General features: G+C 37.9%; 1 protein-coding gene across 1 annotated transcript in view; it reads left to right on the forward strand.

Annotated features, from left to right (window-relative positions):
• Positions 1-20,827, forward strand: part of LOC117303995 — a 40,275-nt gene that overhangs the window by 13,659 nt on the left and 5,789 nt on the right. The window contains exons 7-8 of the mRNA XM_033788467.1: positions 487-537; positions 11,103-11,159. Coding sequence (XP_033644358.1) covers positions 487-537; positions 11,103-11,159 — 108 coding nt within the window. The remainder of the gene's footprint in view (positions 1-486; positions 538-11,102; positions 11,160-20,827) is intronic.

Raw genomic sequence — 20,827 nt, forward strand, 5'->3', positions numbered from 1 at the left:
GGGAACAAAAATCAAGTTTAAAAATTCCTGCTGTATGTTCATCAGTGGGACATGAAAACATGTATTATAATTTTTAAGGTAGAATCTGTTTCCATAATGGTTTATGAGCTGTCTATCAAGTTTAATGTTAACAACCCAAATCGAAGGGATGTAGCCCTGTCTTATTATGAACTATAGAGGGCTGACTTAAACCTTTTATCTTGTATTGTTGTGCTGCCCTCTCTTGGCATCCAAATTTATATTCCTGCCAGAACTGTGGGCATTTAAAACAAGACATTTGATTATTATCCACACTTGTCTACTTTTATTTAGCGTCATCAAAATGTTTTTAAAAATTAAATTTGGGAAACTATAGGCCATGACTGTACAGGTGCAGGACGATTCTTTTTCCCCAACAAAATCATTGTGTTAAATTCAAAGTTTTTACTAAATTATATAATAATGTTGCAAGAATTTAAGCTCTACTTTTCCCCCCTCTTTTTGTAGTCCCAAAGAAGCCTACCACATCTTGGGATTAAGCAGACACACAAAGTTAGGGTAAGTTATTTGCATTATTCTAAACATTTTGGTAACCCTTTGGTATTTTGGTATCCCGTTGGTAATTACTTTGGCCAAAAATCAATGACCACAAAAACTTTACTTTGTGTGAAGTGCTGTAGCTGTTGGTATAACATTTTTAGAAACGTTTCCCTTCAAAAAATGTGATTAAAGGGAGGGTACACGTTTGGTAATTGTCAAAGACCAGTCTTCTCACTTGGTGTATCCCATCATAACCATAAAATAACAAGCCTGTGAAAATTTGGGCTCAATTGGTCATCGAAGTTGCGAGAAAATGATGAAAGAAAAAACACCCTTGTTGGACGAATTTGTGTGCTTTCAGATAAGAATAAAATACTAGAAGCTAGAAGTCTTTTTTTATTTTAGTGAGAGATTACCTCTTTCTCAAAATCTACGTTACTTCAGAGGGAGTCGTTGCCCACAATGTTTTATATTATCAACAGCTCTCCAATGCTCGTTACCAAGTCAGTTTTTAAGTTAACATTTGTTTTGAGTAATTACCAAACGTGTACCTTCCCTTTAAGACAGAAGATTTAAAAACATTTCAGTCTGTTACACATGTTATGAAATATTTCTCAGGTTGTGTTTTCCAATTGTGGATTATTTTTCCTGTGTGGACATTACCGCTCCATATTTTTTTGAGAGATATCCTCAACATTTTGAATGCACCCACCTTTTTGAATGAAACTTTCTCAGGTTAGTTTGATTGTTTATGGAAAAGAACAATCAAACAGTTACATAAACACCACTTTGCCTTTACAAAAAAAAATGTGTACGTTAACATTGCTCTACTGCTGTGATCAATCATGTTCCATGGTTGAATTATGCCAATCCACAATTGGATACATGACCATGAAGTGCTTGGCATTTTTTCCCCCAGCTCAACTTCCAAAATGATTTATTAGATTTAAGAAATGTGACTGACCTACAAGTGATGTCATTGTTTTTATCTTGCATCTTGTAAACAAATACCATCTGAGATGATGCATTCCTTCATGTTAGAGGTTGATGAATTTTGGATGCAAGACATTTTTGCTTAGATTGTCCTCTAAGAAACACAGAAGGTGTGAGCAGCAGTGATGATTAAAATGTGTACTTCATATCATTGACAATGACGAAATACTTGTTGCAATAACACATTTAAAACCTTACTTGGTGACGAGTAATGGGGAGAGGTTGATAGTATTAAACATTGAGAGAAATGGCTCCCTCTGAAGTGACATAGTTTTCGAGAATGAAGTAATTTTCCATTAATGTCATTTCGAGACCTCAAATTTAGAATTTGAGGTCTCAAAATCAACCATCTAAACGCACAAAACTTCGTGTGACAAGGTTGTTTTTTCCTTTCATTATTATCTCGCAACTTTGACGACCAATTAAGCTCAAATGTTCACAGGTTTGTTATTTGATGCATATATGTTGAGATACACCAAGTGAGAAGACCGGTCTTTGACAATTACCAATAGTGTCCAGTGTCTTTAAAGAGAGGGATTAAGAATAACATTCAGTTTTGTGGTCCACTCAGTTTAGTTGTATTGTGTGTTTCTCCCAAATTCTCAATCCAACCCTTTTTATCACTATATCGGAATTGATTATATCCATGTATAGCTCTAGTTATATCCTTTGACATTCGGCAAAGTATAGCTTTGGTTTTTGGAAGCGGTCATTTGTTTTAATCCTATATAAATGTAGATATAGTCAACTGTTTGACTTTGCCATTAAACTGGAACGATGTGAAAGGATAAGCGCTGCATGGGTAGATTTTCTATCATCTGTTCTGATATAAAGATAACGGGTTCGGATGAGCATGTGGAAGAAAGACTAACGAGGGTGTCAAAGATGAAAGGTTGAGATTTCATTTGAAATCTAAAACTGTTAACAAGATAAAGGGTTGGGATGAGATTGTTGAAGAAAGGCTAACTGAGGTGTCAAAGATGAAAGGTTGAGATTTCATTTGAAATCTAAAAGTGTTGAAACAGGGTGTCAAAATTAGTTGAAAAGTTGAGGATTTCGGTTTGAGGTTTCATTTGAAATCAAAATTGTATTATTTTAAGGAGTAGTTTTAAACCTTATTGAATCTTCTGAGACTGCCAGGCATTCTTGGCCTACTTCGTTAGTGAGAGAGTGAGAGATACATTACTACAACACAGGTGCGGAGCTGAAGATCCAGCTGGCGTTACGTGCTGCGATGAGGAAAGTTTTTCTCAGATCAATTTCTTCATATTATTTCGTAGTGTTATTAGTTACTGCAAAAACGTTGTATCTGAAAAGTACTGCCTTTTAATTTCCTCATGTAAGGAATTCAACTGGTATCACTGTTTTGAAAAGTGCCTTCAAGAACCATTTTTTCTCTGGTCACATGTAATCTGGGTTTCAGTTTGCCCCTCCCCCAATCTTTCCAACTTTGTCTTCTTTTTTTTCCCAGCGCTTTGCATCCTCTGGTTTAGAGCACTTTATAAATGTATCCTGTTTATTTAATGCTAAAAGATTAATTTTTATTGCCATAGTATCCAACCCCTTTCTTCAAGATGATAAAAAGACATCCAACGTGTCTCCAGATAATTTAAAGACGTCTTCAAAATATCCCAAGTTGGTCCGCTTGAAGAGCTTTTCTAAATTCCTTGAGGATTGAATTGCTGCTTGATGTTTGCATTCAAGCCCACGTTTGCTTATGTTTAGTCTGGTGCCCTGGGCTATTTCATATAGTTTGCAACTTAATATCGATGATATAACTTGATATAAATATAAATGGCTACACAAATGGGGCTCCAACAGATACTTGTGGCCCAATTAAAGGCAGGGTCCTAGATTTGTAACTACTCGAAAAATGAATGACCGTAAAAACTTGGTGAGAAGCAATGCAGCTGTTGATAGTACAAACTTTTTGGAGAAGGGATTCCTTTTGAAGTAACATGGTTTGGATGTGGGTTTTACACATCAATATAAACCACAAGGGAAAACTGACTGTGTAAATTTTTATAATTTTGGGTTGACCAAAGAATTGACTGGAGTGGAATTTGAACAAACGACCTCCGGAAAATGTGCCGGCGCTCTACCAACTGAGCTATCTAGCCCTATATTGGCGGTGTCCCTATTTTGTCAATATCTTTGTTCGGGGGTGCCCGTCAGAAGCCATACAACCGTTAACTGTAGTGTAGCCAGGGATCACACCTAATTTACAATTGTTGTGAAAATTTTGTAACTTTTTTTGCTGTTTTCTCAGGAAGTAGACACCGTATTGTTATTAAACTTTCTAGTTTGCAACACCTAAAATTATTTTCTCATTCAACTTTCTCATGTGACTTTTATTGTATCTTTCTTGATAACTTTGCCTATAAGTCAACAAAAACCAATCTATGACCCTACCTTTAATAGATTATTGTTTATTTGCTAAGCGCTATCGTATAGTTTAAATGTAGAAAGATTTTCAAATGGAAGTAGGTTGGTGTTTGGTCGGGAAATATTTGGAGTGGCAAAATATTTCATACACATGCCAAGTAGCATCCTGACTATGTAAATAAACCAGGCTAATAAATTCACACATGTGATTGATGCCTCCACGCATACCTAGACTGTCTTTAATAATGAGTATCTGCATTATTAATATTATTATCATCATTCTGCAATGGATTGAAGGCCTTCACTCTGTGTAGAGAGAGAGAGGAAATGTTTGCATAATTTATTTTCGGCCGAGCTGTGATTGAGGTATGTCGAATCATCTTAAGAAAGACTACTTGCATCTTGTGATACCAGACACCAAGGCATCAGTATCGCTCGGAGGGGAGCCAACTTCTTCCGGTTTCTCCTGGTGTTCTCCTAACTGCATCTTGGGCTCGCTCCTTCATTGAATCTTATCTCGGCGAGGATACAACTTAAGATTCTTTTCTATTTCCTCCACCATCCGAGAAGCAAGATCTAGATGGAACGGCGCCACATAAGACGTAGAATTCTGCGGACGAGGACAAGTTTGTTAAAACTCTGCGGACCAAGACAAGTTTTTTTAAACTCTCTTGACCAGGACAAATATCTGCGGACTTGGAACAGTTTTTAAATCTCTGCGAACCGGGACAAGTTTTTTTAAATTCTGCGGGCCAGAACAAGCTCTTTAACTCTGCCGACGAAGACAAGTTTGTTAAAAACTCTGCAGATCAGGACAAGTTTTTTTAAAACTCTGCGGACCAGGACAAGTTTTTAATAAACTCTGCGGACCAGGACAAGTTTTTAATAACTCTGTGCAGACCAGGATAAAAATAAATTTGTTTAAACTCTGTGGACCAAGACAAGTTTTTTAAAACTCTGCAGACCAGGACAAGTTTTTTTAAAGGCAGGATATTTTACTGGTAGATTGTGGTCTGCATTGTAGGAGGTGTATACTGTCTGATCAAGCTTGACGACCATGTTAGAATTGGATTAAAGCAGATTGAAACAATCTGTGTGAAATAGAAAGACATCTTTGATCAACATAGTCAACACCTCTCGTCTTCACTTTTGATGTAGTGAAATCTCATCTTTGAGCATCCAGGATACCGTTTAGCGGTTGCTACATTTGCTACATATTGTAATGAAAACATCTGGAATCTTTTGTCCAATGTTGATATATTCTAGTCAGCCTTGACTAGGAGTGATTTCAGCTGACCTATACCCTGGTTTGTTCAAGAAGTTTTAATAGTTTAGCAAAGGCCACAATTTCAACATTATTTCCTATTGTATCGTCTTTATTTACTTTGGGGTTTTGGGGTTTTGTAGTTATACCATTGATTGGTAGAGATTTTGATTTGTTATGTGATTTGATTTTGTTATCTTAATAGTAGCTCTTTCATTGGGAAAATCTGAAAGTCTATGGGACACTTTTGAAGGGGCACCAAGGCCATGACCAGGGGCAAAAGAGGCCAATGCTTCGACAGCCTCTGTGTTTTTCCAGGTTTCTAAGTTTTGTAGTTGTCAGAGTTAACTTTGATTTAGTGTGCATACGTAGGTTATGTGATTGCTATTGTTGGCCTGGAATTTCATTATTGAGAGGGGACTGCCTTTTATTTTTTGGCAAAGGGCACTTCCATTGGGAGTATCTTTAAGTCCAAGGGAAACTTTTGGAGGGGCACCAAGGCCAGAACCAGGGGCAACAGAGGCCAAGGCCTCCCTATTCCATGCTTGATATTGAATAATATAGGTGTTGTGATTGTCGGAGTTTAGCATTGGTTTAGAAGTGCATACTATAGGCTGTTGATTTCACTTGCAGAAAAGCAAACTCAGTTTTTAAAATCATTCAAGAAACTGCTGAAGACCCACTTGTTTCCCCAACAGTGATTTTTTGTTTTGGCCATCCTTGTTTTAGATTTGTTTATCTGTGTGTGACACCTTCTAGCGCTTTGCAACTTATGGAAAAGGTGCTCTATTGTTTGATTGTTACATTGTAAGCAAACTCAGAAGACTTCGTTTTGTGGTAAATAGGAACTGACACTGTTACAAACATAACAAAACACATAAGTTTTGTGTTCAGTTCATGTACAACCATGTAAGTGCTTCCAAACCTAATCGTTTGTTATGATTTCTCAAACTCCACTCTGACCTGAAATATTTGGCTCGCCTTCAAGTCTTTTCAATCAGCCCCTTTGTGGAATTGGAATTCAGCTGTTGAAATCTCGAAAGTGAAACCTAAGAGCCTGTGGTTTAGGTAGAGGTGACCTCTGTAGTTTCGGCAATATTTCTGCTTGGGTATAGAGGGCTAATGTAGGATTTTTTTGCTTGTAAACTTTCTTGGAAAGTAGATAAAAGGCTAGCGTAGCTTAGATAGAGACTAGATGTTTGGGTTTACCGTGATAATGTAATCTGAAAACATGATTCATTCTGACTGTGGTGCAGATATAGCTGGACTTGACAAATTTCACAGATGGAGTTATTGAACAATGAACATTTGAAGAAAATAGCTAGTGTAGGTTGGAGAATATAGTGTGTTCCTTTATTCATGCTACTTGTTCGGACCAAATTAATAACGACTAATGCGATACTTTTCGGTATCCACAGGCAAAATTTAGTGGGATAATTAGTTTTCCTTTTAAAATGTCTCTTTTATTCCGATTGAATCTTGCTTTATTCATCCATCATCAACAAGCATCCCAAGACTGAGTAATCTCAGACAATATTTTTGATTGATCCTCGGAGACTTGCCAGCGACATCACAAGGCCCTATATCTCAAGAGAGAGAAGGAGACGGAGCGAGAGAGAGGGAGAGAACGACTTATATGCATCAGCAGTCAAGCTTCGCTGATCACCATCTCATAATGAGCCCACCCTCCTCCTCCTCGACGCCGCCAGCCGCAGCGGCAGCAACACTCAAATCGCTAGAAACCATCTTGCATGGTATGTGGAGAGCGTCCGTGCTAACATGTGCCCTCCTCTGGATCGTTGTATTCTACTTCTTCGTCTTTCTCTGGGACAATCGCCACGCTCCGATTGATCTGTGGTATTCGGCCTTTTTAAAAACTGCCCACGGCGACAAAAAGAAGCAAGCGTCGTCGACGACGTCGGGGAGTAATTATAAACTGATGGAGGCAGGTGATGAGGGGAGAGTAGAGGGGCACCACGCCTCTCGGCATTGTGACCTTAACGGCACTTCTTCCATAAGCAGGAATGCAGTAGCTCATCAAATCACGAATTATGAGTTAATAACACGGAATGAAATTAAGCATCGGGAGGGAATTGTAAGAGAACGAGTTCCTCCTGGACGACTGCCTCTGCCAGCACCGTGTGATGATTATAGCAACCGTTCTACTGCATGTATGTACTCCAATAAATTGGAACTGTCCTTTACTTTTGCGCCAAATCCAAAGGTCAAAGGTCAGCAGGTCAAGTCTCCAAAATCCAAAGGATGGGAAATATGCATAGAGGAGTCTTGTGTTCAGGTGGTGAAGACGAAGGTGGATGCGTTGAGGTTGGATAACAATAATGGTGTAAAGTGTGATAAGGTGACGCAACGCGGTCTTGACAAGACCGTGGATGCTGAAGAAACTGCTGAAGAATCCCAAGAAGGAAGGGAATCCCAAAGCAAAGATGTGACTCCACTCATCGAATCTTCCTCCTTATCGACGAGCTCCACCGGCAAATGTATTCAAGGAGAAGATGCATCAATCAGAGAGGTGAAAAAGTGGTGTTTTTTTTGTCTTGATGCATACAGTGATCTAATTTGTCAAATTTAGCTTTTTTTTTCTTCTTCATTCTAACGATCAACAGTGCATGCAACAGCCTAACTGTGACAAGAGTGCATGCTGTGATGATGATTCGGTCAGATAGATTGTCATATATAAACAAGTGGAGAAGATGCTTGTCAAAGATTTAGTTTTTTTTTTAAGGGAGGGTCATTTCTTTTTGACATCATGGTGCATGCCTTACAGTCAAAATTAATTATTCAGAAAATTTTGATAAAAGGCATCTGTAAATGTTTCAGCTCCATAAAGTACTTATTGAGAAAACAGCAAAATGTGTCACGGTTCACCAGAATGTTGAATCCATCCAATTTAGCGAAGTGACAGCGGGCACCAACCACATCTCTTGGCATAGCCATTCGCGAATGGACATCAACCAACCGTCAGAAATCTGAGAAACGATTTATGCATAAATTGTTTTGGGTGACGAAATTATCAAAACCATATTACTTTTTAAGAGGATCCTTTCTCAAAATAGTTTTTACTATCAACAGCTGCAGTGCCTCCTCACCAAGTAAGTTTAATTTCGGTCAATCATTTTGGGGGAGTATTAACTATCTGTGAACCTTACCTTTATCATTTAATAACTCATGCATGATAGTCTTTCTGCTCTATTTTGATTTCCAATTCATAAATACCTCAGACAGTTTCGCTATTCCTATTGGTGGAGAGTGCGTCACGTGGGTGTGTATAAACCTTTGTTTATGACCAGTAAAAAGGGTTAAAAACATGACTGGGAATCAACGTGTGTTGAATCGGTTTTCAACTAGTGGTTTAAACCCGCCGAGGCCTGGTTCTTGATAATTTACCTCGACTTTGTCTCGGTAAAATTATCAAGCATAGGCCTCGTTGGGTTTAAACCACTAATTGAAAACCTCTTCACCACACATTGATTCCCTTATTTCTTTACTCTTGAAAAAAAAAATCAGAAAGATTGTGATTAAATAGCCTGAAAGGACTTTTTAAAAAGCCTATTGTGTATATAGGCCATTACTTGTACATGTACTCGATAAAATATTCCTACTTGTTTGTCAAGACCCAAATAGCATGCTTGATTACTATGCAACCAAACAGTATATCGTGACCGTGTCAAGTAGGTCAATTTTTTATTCATACATGCACTGCACAGTAGTAACACATATACAAAGGATGGCAATAGCAATAATCAATTAGACCCATGTTGAAAATGCTTGTTGCCGTAGTGACCAATGTCGGTTGCCAATAATAACCTCTCCGCATACTCAAGGGGCCAATTTCATAAAAATGTTAAGCAGAAAATGCTGCTTGAGAAGTTTTTTTGCTAAGCGAAACCTCTCTGCTTTATTATACTCATGGGGCCAATTTCATAAAGCAGAGGAAATACTGCTTGACAAATTTCTTTGCTAAGCACAAAATTGAGTGTGGCACCAGTTAAAACAACGATTTAACTTTAGCTGGTAATCTATTTCTGTTAAAGGCTTGGGGTACTTTTTCTAACACAAAACACAATGTCCACAGATTTACATTAAACTTACACAGTTTGAAGATAATGATACAAGAAGGCTTCCCTTAAAATATTTCTTGCTGGAGTTGCTGTGGTTTTTGAGAAATGAGTAATTTTAACAATGTCACGAAAATACGTTTTACAAAATAATTTTCCTGACTTGTTTTACTCATTGTTAAACAAACTACAGTACCTCAGCAAGTACATTTTAAGGGAATCTTTCTACCATCATTTTCTTCAAACTGTGTGAGTTTAATGTAAATCTGTGGACATTGTGTTTTGTGTCCTACAAAAAGTACCCTGAGCAATACTTGTCTGTGCTTAGCAAGTTTTTGTGCTTACATTTGAAATGGAGCTCTAATGCAGACCAATAAAAGAGGAAGTGAGTCTCGATTAGGTTTGGTCATCAGTTTATTTAATATACATTTTGATTTATAGTCTGCTTTGACACCTTCCTGCAGTATTCATTTCCTTTTAAGAGTTCCGGTCCAGGTGCTGCGCGAGAAGTAGATTGACACTTTTAATTATATCGATATTGTATTCTTATTGTGTCTCAACAAATGAATGATTTATAGCCTACTACAAGTAATTATCAGAGAAAATTCCTACTAATCATTAGTGGAAACCTTTCCAATGTCATAAGATAGAGTTTAAGAACCTACCAACGAATTTTATGTGGCCATAAATGTTTTTGTTTTTATTTATTTATTTATTTTCTGGGAGGAGGGGGGCTTCAGGGATCTCCCCAGGTTTTTTCAAAACTGGAGGGTATTTTGGACCAAATTTTGGGCCTTTAAAAGCACGTTGAATTGAAATTATGTCTCGTTGAATAATTTATACTTGGTGTTTATCTCGGTTTAAAAATCCTTACTGTCCAATCTGGAGCATTATTTGTGGAGTTTTCTTTTGTGAAGGAATTTTAAAGAATTTTTAAAAAATAAAAAAATTATTTATTTGTTTTCATTTTATATTTTGTTTGGCGTATTGGCACTCATATCACGCATATCGGCCCGATTCGCTAGCTTGTGGATGAGGAGAACCAAGCAACTTGATAAACTTTTAGATGTCAACTTTTAATCGATATGTGGATATACTGTCACCACTATTATCAGGAAGCAGTTTGACAAAAAAAGAAGAAAAAGAACCAATACAGTTGTCAGTCTTCCACTTAACAGGATTTATAGCGTTTTCAAATCAAAACCCAAAATGAAAAAATGGCATATTCCTTGCTTCATGATGTTGTCATGGCGCCTAAAAATGGACCTGTGAGAAAAATAACCACTGGCCGTCGAGTCGACACACCGGAGAGGATTCTGATTCGGGCTGAACTTTTTGGAATAGGAGAGATTCCGAAGGTAGAGTGTAGAGAGTGGTCAATGGAGGTGTTGTCGTGAAATGAATTTATATTGACTACTATCATTGGTGTGGGTCTTGGACTAGACTTGTGGACAAGTCTTTAAATGTCTGTCGCGGTGATAGCGTTCGGTGATAGCGTTCGCGCGATTCTCGCAGTATTCTGTCGAGACTGCTAGCCCCGCGAGACTACTGCTCTACGGTCCCATTGAATCGGGAGTAGAAGTCGGCAACCAGCAGTTTGCGCGAGAGCAGTGAACTCGCCACAGCACCGCCACAACTCGACTATCTCACCACGTCCATAAATATAGTCTTGGACAGGCAGACCCTGCGCTTTTGCTGTGGTTCCCTATGCAAGGTTCCTGTACCAGTTTACAAACCAGAGGAAAATTGCTGTGGCCCTTCAAGAGAGAAAAGTTCATGGGCCTGATGTTCTTTGCACAGCCTCAAATTCATTATGTAAATTAACCCTAACAATTTTTTGGTTTTTTTTCTTCTTTCGTTTGTAGCCAAGCATCTTTGGAACACTTACTAAGGAGAAAGTACCTAAAGATGACAACAAAAGGGTGAGTTTCATTTTGTTTAAATACTTCCTCTTTCTGTTCAGATTGCCTCAGAATAGTGCCGTAGGCCTGGAAATTTAATGGCTCGACTTTTACGGTGCTTACGATTTCAGAGAATTCCGTGCCTATGTCAAGTTTTGAAGGGGCACCAAGGCGAAGACCAGGGGCTATTATTAATAATGAACTTTAAAAAAAAAAAAATCTTTTTGTTTTCATTTTTTTTCAAACAATGAAGACCTACCTAAGTTATAAATACAGGATTGGTAAGGATAGACAAATATTGTTTAATTTTAGTCTGAAAAGCGTACTTATTGTGAAGTTACCTTTTGTGTGTGTGAAATATGTCCGCTCTGAGTTGAAGTCATATGCGAGAAAACTGTCTGAACCCCCCTCCCCCCCCAAAAAAAAAAATAAAATAAATAAATTAATTAATAAAATAAAAATAGATTTAGGTTGTTTCAACTAAAATTAAGAACAATGTGTTAAATGCTGAAAATTGTGCATGGTTTTTCTTTATTCTCTCTGACTCACACAACCAACTAGGCCCAAATTTTCAAAGTGTAAATTGATTGATCACAGAAAACATAAACAATGTCTGGGACTATTTTGTCCGCTCTACAAATACAGCTCTGTACAAAACACTTAAATGTGTTGTAGGCCTTTAGCCTTGAAATCAGATTGGTTTAGGATTGAGTTGCTCAGGAACTAAACACCAAGGACTTTGTTTGTACTGAAAAGAAAAACAATATTATTTAGTTGAGTCAATATCGAAAATCAGTTGAATGTTTTAGGGAAGTAAAATGTAGTTTTTCGATTAACAGATCTTGATTTTTACACTGGACTGAAGGCCCAGTAAACTCATGACTAAATATGTTGAGCTACAACAAGCCCTGTGGTCTTGTGGCTTTGTAACCCTAAATTCCAGACCTGATTCTTGTAAGTGTTTAAATTGTGGATTTTATGTGTTGATGTTTTACCAGTCAACCAAAACCCAAACATAGGTCTTAATTACCACACACCAGACGGTCAACACTTACCGCCAGACTAATGAGGGCATTGACCTCAGTATTCACAGTATTGTGGCCTTAGCCCGTTACCCAGTCAGTCTTTGTTTTATAGCCTTAATACCACTAGAATTACTGCAGGCCTCATAAGGACACATGGCACCCAGCAATAGGAGACTTTCCAACGCTAGGTGGCAGCAGACATACCGGGTAAATTTCCATTGTTTATGTAGTTCTGAACATGCGCATAATTCTGAGAACAATGGATTTACCCGGTAAGTCTGCTGCCCTCTATCGTCCCAGAAAGTCTCCTATTGCTGTGTGCCCTTTGCAAAGTTCCTATTACAAATTAAACTTGACTAAGTGTTTGTAGAAACAAACGCTAGGTGTTCAGCTATTGTTAGATCAGTGTTTTATTCCTCATAGAAGGAGGAAAATTGCTGTGCCGGCCCCTTCAGGAACGAAATTTAAGGCCTGTAATGGGATTACGATTGGTGGGTTTTCCCCAATGGTGTTTCCCTACCACATTTAAAGACAGTGGACACTATTGATAATTGTCAAAAACCAGTCTTCTCACTTGGTGTATATCAACATATGCATAAATAACAAACCTGTGAAAATTTGAGCTCGATTGGTCGTCGGAGTTGCGAGATAACTATGAAAGAAAAAACACCCTCATCACACGAAGTTGTATGCGTTGAGATGGTTGATTTCGAGACCTCAAGTTTAGAACTTGAGGTCTCAAAATCAAATTCGTGGAAAATTACTTCTTTCTCGAAAACTAAGTCACTTCAGAGGGAGCCGTTTCTCACAATGTTTTATACCATCAACCTCTCCCCATTACTCGTTACCAAGTGAGGTTTTGTGCTGATAATTATTTTGACTAATTACCAATAGTGTCCACTGCCTTTGAAACCAAACATTTCTTCTCGTTTCCTATTCCCCTGTTATTGGCGCTGATTGTGCTGTTGGGTGTGTCCTCTTGACACCGATATTCTATGACCTATTCCATTTTGGACATCACATCTGATCAGTAGATAATGATGAGCAACATGAAATATAAAGTAAAAACAAAAACAAAGTTGTTGTCTCTCCCACAGACTTCCTCAATTGTTTCGATTGTTTGTAATGTAATTTATCAACAACATAAATCATGTGATGTCTCAGGGGATATATTTAGAGTCTGAAAATGAAACAAGTGAACAAAAATAAACAAATAAATCACAAGATGTCTCTGATTTCCTGGGTGGAAAGTCCATTTAGAGTATGAGTCACATGAGGTGATGAGGTGTGATATTTGAGATGCGATGAGTACACCATGTCACATGATATTTGTCCTCCCTTCCTTCGTGGTTTGTGTCTAAGATTCACGTTACCGTCTTGATTTGAACCTAGTTCGCGACGTAAAAGGACAACCACGCAATTTCGAGGCATGTTTGTGTGGATCATTGTATTCTACTTTTGACTCATCTTTCTAACCATATGCATTTGATAGCAAACGGTTACAAACGCTTTTCAAAGACCAACTCGACCAATCCAAGGCAACGTGTTCCTGTAATATATGCCTCCAGAGTTAAATATTCTTTACCAAGTTTCTAATAATACATCTCCCAGATTATCGTACAGATCTCCCCAATAGTGTTGGCATTGCATTGTAAATTATTCAGTTGTCTAGTAAATTGTACTTAGGGAATTTATTTTTCCCACTCCATTTCTTAGAAACCTCAAAATCTGATTGATGGATTCGTGGGCAATGTTGAATTCCGTTAATCCTTCAAATTATTATGGGTTGTGGACTCATGGCTTGGTCATTTCAGGAACTTTAATACGGCTGGATACACTTAGGCCCAGTGACTTATTAACAAATTGCGTACATATTATTAATGATGATATTCAATCAGTGCTGTTGAGTGACATCTTGATAATCTTTAAAGGCATTGGACACTATTGGTAATTACTCAAAATAATTATTAGAATAAAACCTTAATTGGTAACAAGTAATGGGGAGAGGTTGATAGTATAAAACATTGTGAGAAACGGCTCCCTCTGAGGTGCCATAGTTTTTGAGAAAGAAGTAATTTTTAGAACTTGAGGTCTCGAAATCAACCATCTAAACGCACACAACTTTGTGTTACATGGGTGTTTTTTCTTGTATTATTATCTCGCAAGTTCGATGACCGATTGAGCTCAAGTTTTCACAGGTTTGTTATTTTATGCATATGTTGAGATACACCAACTGTGAAGGCTAGTCTTTGACAATTACCAATTGTGTCCACTGCCTTTAATATTAATAATAAATAATGCTGGGTTCTTATAATAGCGCTTTATCAAACCCGATGTGCGTATCAAATCGCTCAGTATATTGTCTAACTGCAAGGTATGTGGGTGCTACGTTTAGACGTTTTAAAACCTATTCCTTTTACAGCACAATGTAGGTGCTGTGGTGCAATAATATGCTGCCGATCAAACCAGGAATACCGGGGTGAACCCCTTCTTTTTACAATAAGTGCACTGCGCTTTTTTACATGCATTACACAACACACAGGACCTATAGCTTTATATCCCATCCGAAGGACGCAGCAGTAATGGCTAAGTGTCTTGCTTTTATGGACAATACAGGGTCACGACTGGGTCTCGAACCCGTACTCAGCTGATCAGAAACACCAGTGCTTGAGTCCGGTGTTCTTATCAGGCCATGACATGCCATTAAAGTATTAAAGGAAGGTTAACCCTTAAGTAATACTCCAAATATTAATGAACATAAAAACTGACAAGGTAAAGAGCAAAGGGGAGCTGTTGATAGTATAAAACATTGTTAGAAACAACCCCTTTGAAATAAATGTAGTTTAAGGGAAAAGAGAAATTTTCACCCACAAATTGAATCTGAGAAAAGCTTCAGCAGGCATGAGTCAGGCATCTGAAAGCACAAAATTCAATGCAAAAGCAAGGTTTTTTTTTTTCTTTCATTATTTTTTTGCAACTTTGATGATAAAATGAGCCCACATTTTCACAGGTTTGTTATAATATGCACATGTTGGGATACACAAAGTGAAGATTCTGCTCTTTGAAAATACTAAAAATTATACCCTGCCTTAAATACAGTGGACACTATTGGTAATTGTCAAAGACCAGTCTTCTCACTTGGTGTATCTCAACATTATATGCATAAAATAACACACCTGTGAAAATTTGAGTTCGGTTGGTCGTCGGAGTTGCGAGATAACTATGAAAGAAAAAAACACACTTGTCATATGAAGTTGTGTGCTTTCAGATGCTTGATTTCGAGACCTCAAATTCAAAACTTGAGGTCTCGAAATCAAGTTCGTGGAAAATTACTTCTTTCTCGAAAACTACGCCACTTCAGAGGGAGCCGTTTCTCACAATGTTTCATACTATCAACCTCTCCCCATTACTTGTTACCGAGTAAGGTTTTATGCTAATAATTATTTTGAGTAATTACCAATAGTGTCCACTGCCTTTAAAACTTTAAGACAGATTCAAATGGGGTGCAATGTTAGGTTCTCTTTCATGCAATACTACAGCCTCAGATTAGTGTTGTTGAAACAGTCATCTGAAAATTGTATCAAGGTAATTAGCTGTTCCGACCGTCCGTCGGAACAGGTATTGTTTTCGTCTAGATTTTTATTGTTTTTATTATTATTATTCTTTGTTTCTCCCTAAATCCCATAGTGTTTGTACACGTTTTTGCGGCAGCCTAATCTCCTAAACCATAATACGAAAGAGTGAGTTTATTATACCAAATTGAAGCTTAGAACATAAGCTTAATTCTTATCGTAAAAAATGTAAAAAATTTTAATTAATAAGCCTGAATTAAGCTTGTGAATATTTACTTAGCAAACCTAGTTAACACCATATCTCAAAAATTAGACCGCCGATCCTGAAACTTTTTTCAGCTATTTTTTAATTTGATTTTACTTATTGATAGAAACAATATTTAGTGGAAATCAATGAAGAAAAAGCATTGTTGAAAATGTGGGTGAATTGTAATAACACTGGACACCTTCATATGTCCTGCCTTTTGTAATTGTCAAAGACCAGTATTCTCACTTGATGTATCCCGACAATTATGCATAAAATAAAAAATCTGTTTAATTGGTCATTGAAGTTGTATGAGAATAAGAAAGAAAAAACGCCAGTGTTACAAAAATGTGTGTGCTTTAGATGCCTATAAAAGGCTTCAGGCCTGAAGTCTTTTATTATTTGAGTGAGAATTTACCTCTTTCTCAGAAACTAAGTTAGCCTATGTTCAGAGGGAGCCATTTCTCATAATGTTTTATATTATTGTAAGCTTAGATTTTGTTGTGCCCCACACTGAGGGCCCTCCGGCTAACAAGCCCCATCAAGCTCTCCATTGCTCGTTACCAAGTAAGTTTTTACGCTAAGAATTACTTTGAGTAATCACCATAGTGTCCCTCGAGTGCCTGGTAATATAGATTGAAGAAGGCGCTGTAAAATGTATGTTGAGTCAAATTACCTAGTTCCCTTGTTGGGGGATGCTCCTCTAATGGACGCAACATCTTGAGGCTGTTTAGAGATCACTGTTTGTAGGCCCCATCATCGCCTGGAGTACATTTGCTTGGCTCATTGCCAAAGATGAAACGCAAGACGTGATGTGAAGATAGAGATGGGGAAAGCCATCCAATCACAGTGCAGCTAATTTGCATACTGAGGTCAATTATATGTATGGTGCTCCTCTCTCTGACATCACTGAACTGTCCTAATGAACCAGCAGGGAAAGCCATCCAATCACACAGCAGCTTGTTTGCATACTGAGGTCAATTATATGTACGGTGCTCCTCTCCTCTCTCTGACATTAACCAATGGTTCTAATCAACAAGCAGGCTGTTCTTAATCCAGTGTTCGGTATCAGACGTGGTATTCCTTCTACTCTTATCTGAATTCCGATTTGTTTTCCCCCAGAATAATTATTATTCAAGGCAAGGTGTTCATTTGGTAATTGTCAAAGACATAATATCCTCACTTATGGAGGTATTCCTACCTCCATGCTTGATGTATCCCAGCATATTCATAAAATAACAACCCTCGGAAAATCTTGGCTTAATTGGTCATCGAAGTTGCAAGAAAATAATGAAAGAAAAAAAAACTTTTTTTGTCACTTAGAATATCTGTGTGCTTTCAGATGCTTGAGAAACGACCCTTTCGGTACAGAAAAAAAGAAAAAAAGTTCACAGATGATGATTTGTGTTGCCCTGGTTCATCTCAAAGTCAATAGCATTAAGTTAACTAGCATTAAATAAAAAGTAATTTGAAAAAGAAAAAAAAACATATTTTCATATTTTTTTTATTATGCATTTAAACTGTGCTTTGATAGAAATGGTTAAAATTTAAAGCCTTGTTAAGCAAATTTTGATAGATGTCAAGTTACTAATACAATTTTTTTCAATTATATAATTATTAATGAATTGAAGTGGAAACTGTGTTTGCACTTACCTAAAGTCTCACCATTAGTTCCTTCGTATTTGTCTTCCTCCTCCCCCCCCATGAATTTAATTATCGTGAAACAGCCCCTGCATCAAGGAACCAATTAAGCAGAACTCCTGCCCCTCTAATGGTACCCTAGAGAGGTGTCATCATAGGATGCTGTTCATTCTCCCCAACCCATCCCCCACCCCCCTCTGGGATCCTAAAAGCTTCCAAGAATCACTCAACCTCTCATCGCAAAAAGAACTCGGCCCAGAGACAAGCATGTCTGGAATGGCAATCAGCTGTCAGCATGATGAGGCCATAACAAACCCAATCACACACACGCACAAACTATGGAGGCTGTAGTATAGCCAGGTAGAGTGATGTAAATAATTATTTTAGAAATATCTTCATCCCGGAACGTCATGTCGGAGACTTACACTTGAAAGACGCTAATAACTGGATATGATAAGTGAAGACGGAATATTAGTTCCTGCTTGATGTCAGTTTTTATGACAAGCCTGTCGTACTCGTCGTGATGGTGTATTAAATTCTCTGTGACTCCAGAGCCAAAGCGGGTGTATTCTATTGATTTGATAGAGAGAGGGGTAATGGCCAGGGTTCATTTGCGGTGGTGGATGCCAGACTATCTTCCCTGTAGCCAGAAGCCTAATGGTGTGGATTCATGTGTATTGTGCTACTGTAGATGTTGTCAACATAGTCAAGTGTGTAATAACAAGAAGGACGATCAAATGGTAGGTTGGAATTGTCACTGGGGAGCAATTAGGCCTCATTTTTAGGATCTTACTACAGCCTGGTTCATGTGAATGCGATGCGAAGTTTGACGTCACAAATTCGGAAGAGTAGAGATGTGCTAAACCTCTGCAAAACAGTGGCAGCGAAAACAGCCATGTGAAGTCATAATTCACTTCGCATTCACATTGGCAGGAAGTATGAACCGAGCTTAACTGCCTCTGGAATATATTTGCTTTCATCAGATCAGAATATCACTTCTCAGGCTTGTTATTAACTCTTTCAGTGCCAAGGTCAAGATGGGTGATCTATTTTATGAACTAAAAAATGTCATCAGTTGTATTGTAAGACTCATTGTTTTCATGTTATCACTAGAGGGCATTGTCAATTTATATTTGGGTTGCGGTATTCACCCTGTGTGTGTATCTTCTTGCCAGGTACAGTTTATTCTTTAGAGAACTGTCTTGCTATATATTACTATGGCGGAGTATTAATTGGATTGTTCGGGAGACTTAATCTCAGTTCTGAAAAGAACTGTCCTGCTTTTTAAGTAGAAAATTGGCTAAGACTACGACTTCAGCTTATAGGATCGTAATTAACTGCACTGCCGCGGAGTGAGTTCTTAAATTGGTCTCAACGTTTCGACTAGCTTGCTCTAGTCATCGCCAGGAGACTTGAGGGCATTGTCACTCAAGAAATACTGTTGACTTTGGGATGAACCATTAAATGCAACGCAAAACAGAAACTTAGATCATGGAGGTAGAATCTACCTCCATGCTTAGATACATTTCTGTTTGTTTTTAAACAATTTGTAACATTGTTAAAAAGAGGTTCAACCCTTATAAAGGGCACTGGTGTAAAGAGGTTTAACCCTAGTTATAAACAGATTCTGCTTTCCATTCTGAAGTCCAGAATCTCATTTCCTCTTGTTGTTTCTTAGTTTTGCTGTCCTCTTATAACAAAGTTCTTGTTATATGTAAAGAGGTTAATCGGCCAGTCCCAGCAATCTTGTTATATAACAAGAGTCCACTGCTGGTTTACAGTTATAACGCATGAAGGTTATAACTGTTTCCCCCATGACTATAATTTAATATACATACCACAGATCTACTTTGTGAATGTATATTTTTGTGTGTTCACTTGAGCGTGACTAACTCACCATATGGTTAGTTCAGAATGGGAGAAGATATAATGCATACAAGATTAACCTACTCTATACAGGCTATGCATTGATAAGCTGTAAACATTCTAGTAAGATTGAGTAATGAGATCTGTTTACGTTCTTAAGTTGTTAGGTATAAAGTGTTTCCATTTGTGTTTTTACTTTTTTTATTGTACGTGCAATTTCCCTTTTTAATCTTCAGTGGGTGATTTTTAATGATTACTCCCAGTTTCAATGAATGTTGTTAAATTAAAAAAAAAACAATTAAAAACAAAATATATATATATATATAATTTTATTTCTGGTACATCAGATCAAATTCATCAAAACATGAAGCTAGAAACCATATAGAACGCCCAATACTGCAGATGGCTTTTAAAACTATAAAGATAAAAGTTTGTCAGTAGGCTTCAGGCTTGCAAGCTTCCGTGCTCGCAAGCTAATTCACACTTTGCGCTCGCAGTTCAGGTGTTTTTTCAACAGCCTAGCTATCACATCGCTGTGTTTGCCTCGGTGTTATAAAGTTGACATGTAACAGACAGAATTTTAGATTGTGTCAGTAAAAACCATTTCAAGGTAGTTTTGAAGAAAGAAGAGAAGTTATGTCAGATTTTGATAACAACTTCCTGCCCCTCCCGTAGTGTTGAAGGAAAGACTACAGCCATGTAATGATATACTGCAAAACACAACAACAAAAGTATCATTTAAGTCAATATTTTTCACACAAATATTTCATGAATGTCTTTTAAGCTGAAGGTTTTTTAGCAAGAAATGGCACATTCTTATTGGCTCAGGCCTGATACTTCACGGAGGCAACGAAGGCAATTGCCTCCATGCCCCCTGGTCATTGCCTTTGTGCCCTTGAAATGCTCCAGTAGAAATTTACAATTTCCTCATAGGGTGCTCTTTACAAAGGAGAAAATGCCTTGGTGCCCTTACCCTTTCAAAAACGAAGTGTACAGGCCTGTTGGAACTTTAAAGCACCAAAATACCCTTTAAAGTGAGCGTACACCTAACTTTGGTTTTTGGTCTGCTCAATCGTTTTAGCCCAGAATGAATTGGTGCGTTCGTTTAGCGCCCCTTGGTCGACCCCGGTCTGCCCTGGTACGTTCGAATAGCTTTGACGGGGCTCACCCGGGTCAGTGCCCTGCTTGTGGAGTGGGTCAATAGGGGGTGACCTGAGGTGCATGTCATCACCACGAGAGGGCGAGTGTGATCGTTGGATTAGGTCTTATCAGGGGCTCACCTGAGTGAGCACTGTGGGGTCGACCCAGGGAAGCTCATCGAACGCACCCAATGTATCTATA

This window comes from Asterias rubens, chromosome 20, assembly GCF_902459465.1.
Source record: "Asterias rubens chromosome 20, eAstRub1.3, whole genome shotgun sequence".
Lineage (NCBI taxonomy): Eukaryota > Metazoa > Echinodermata > Asteroidea > Forcipulatida > Asteriidae > Asterias > Asterias rubens.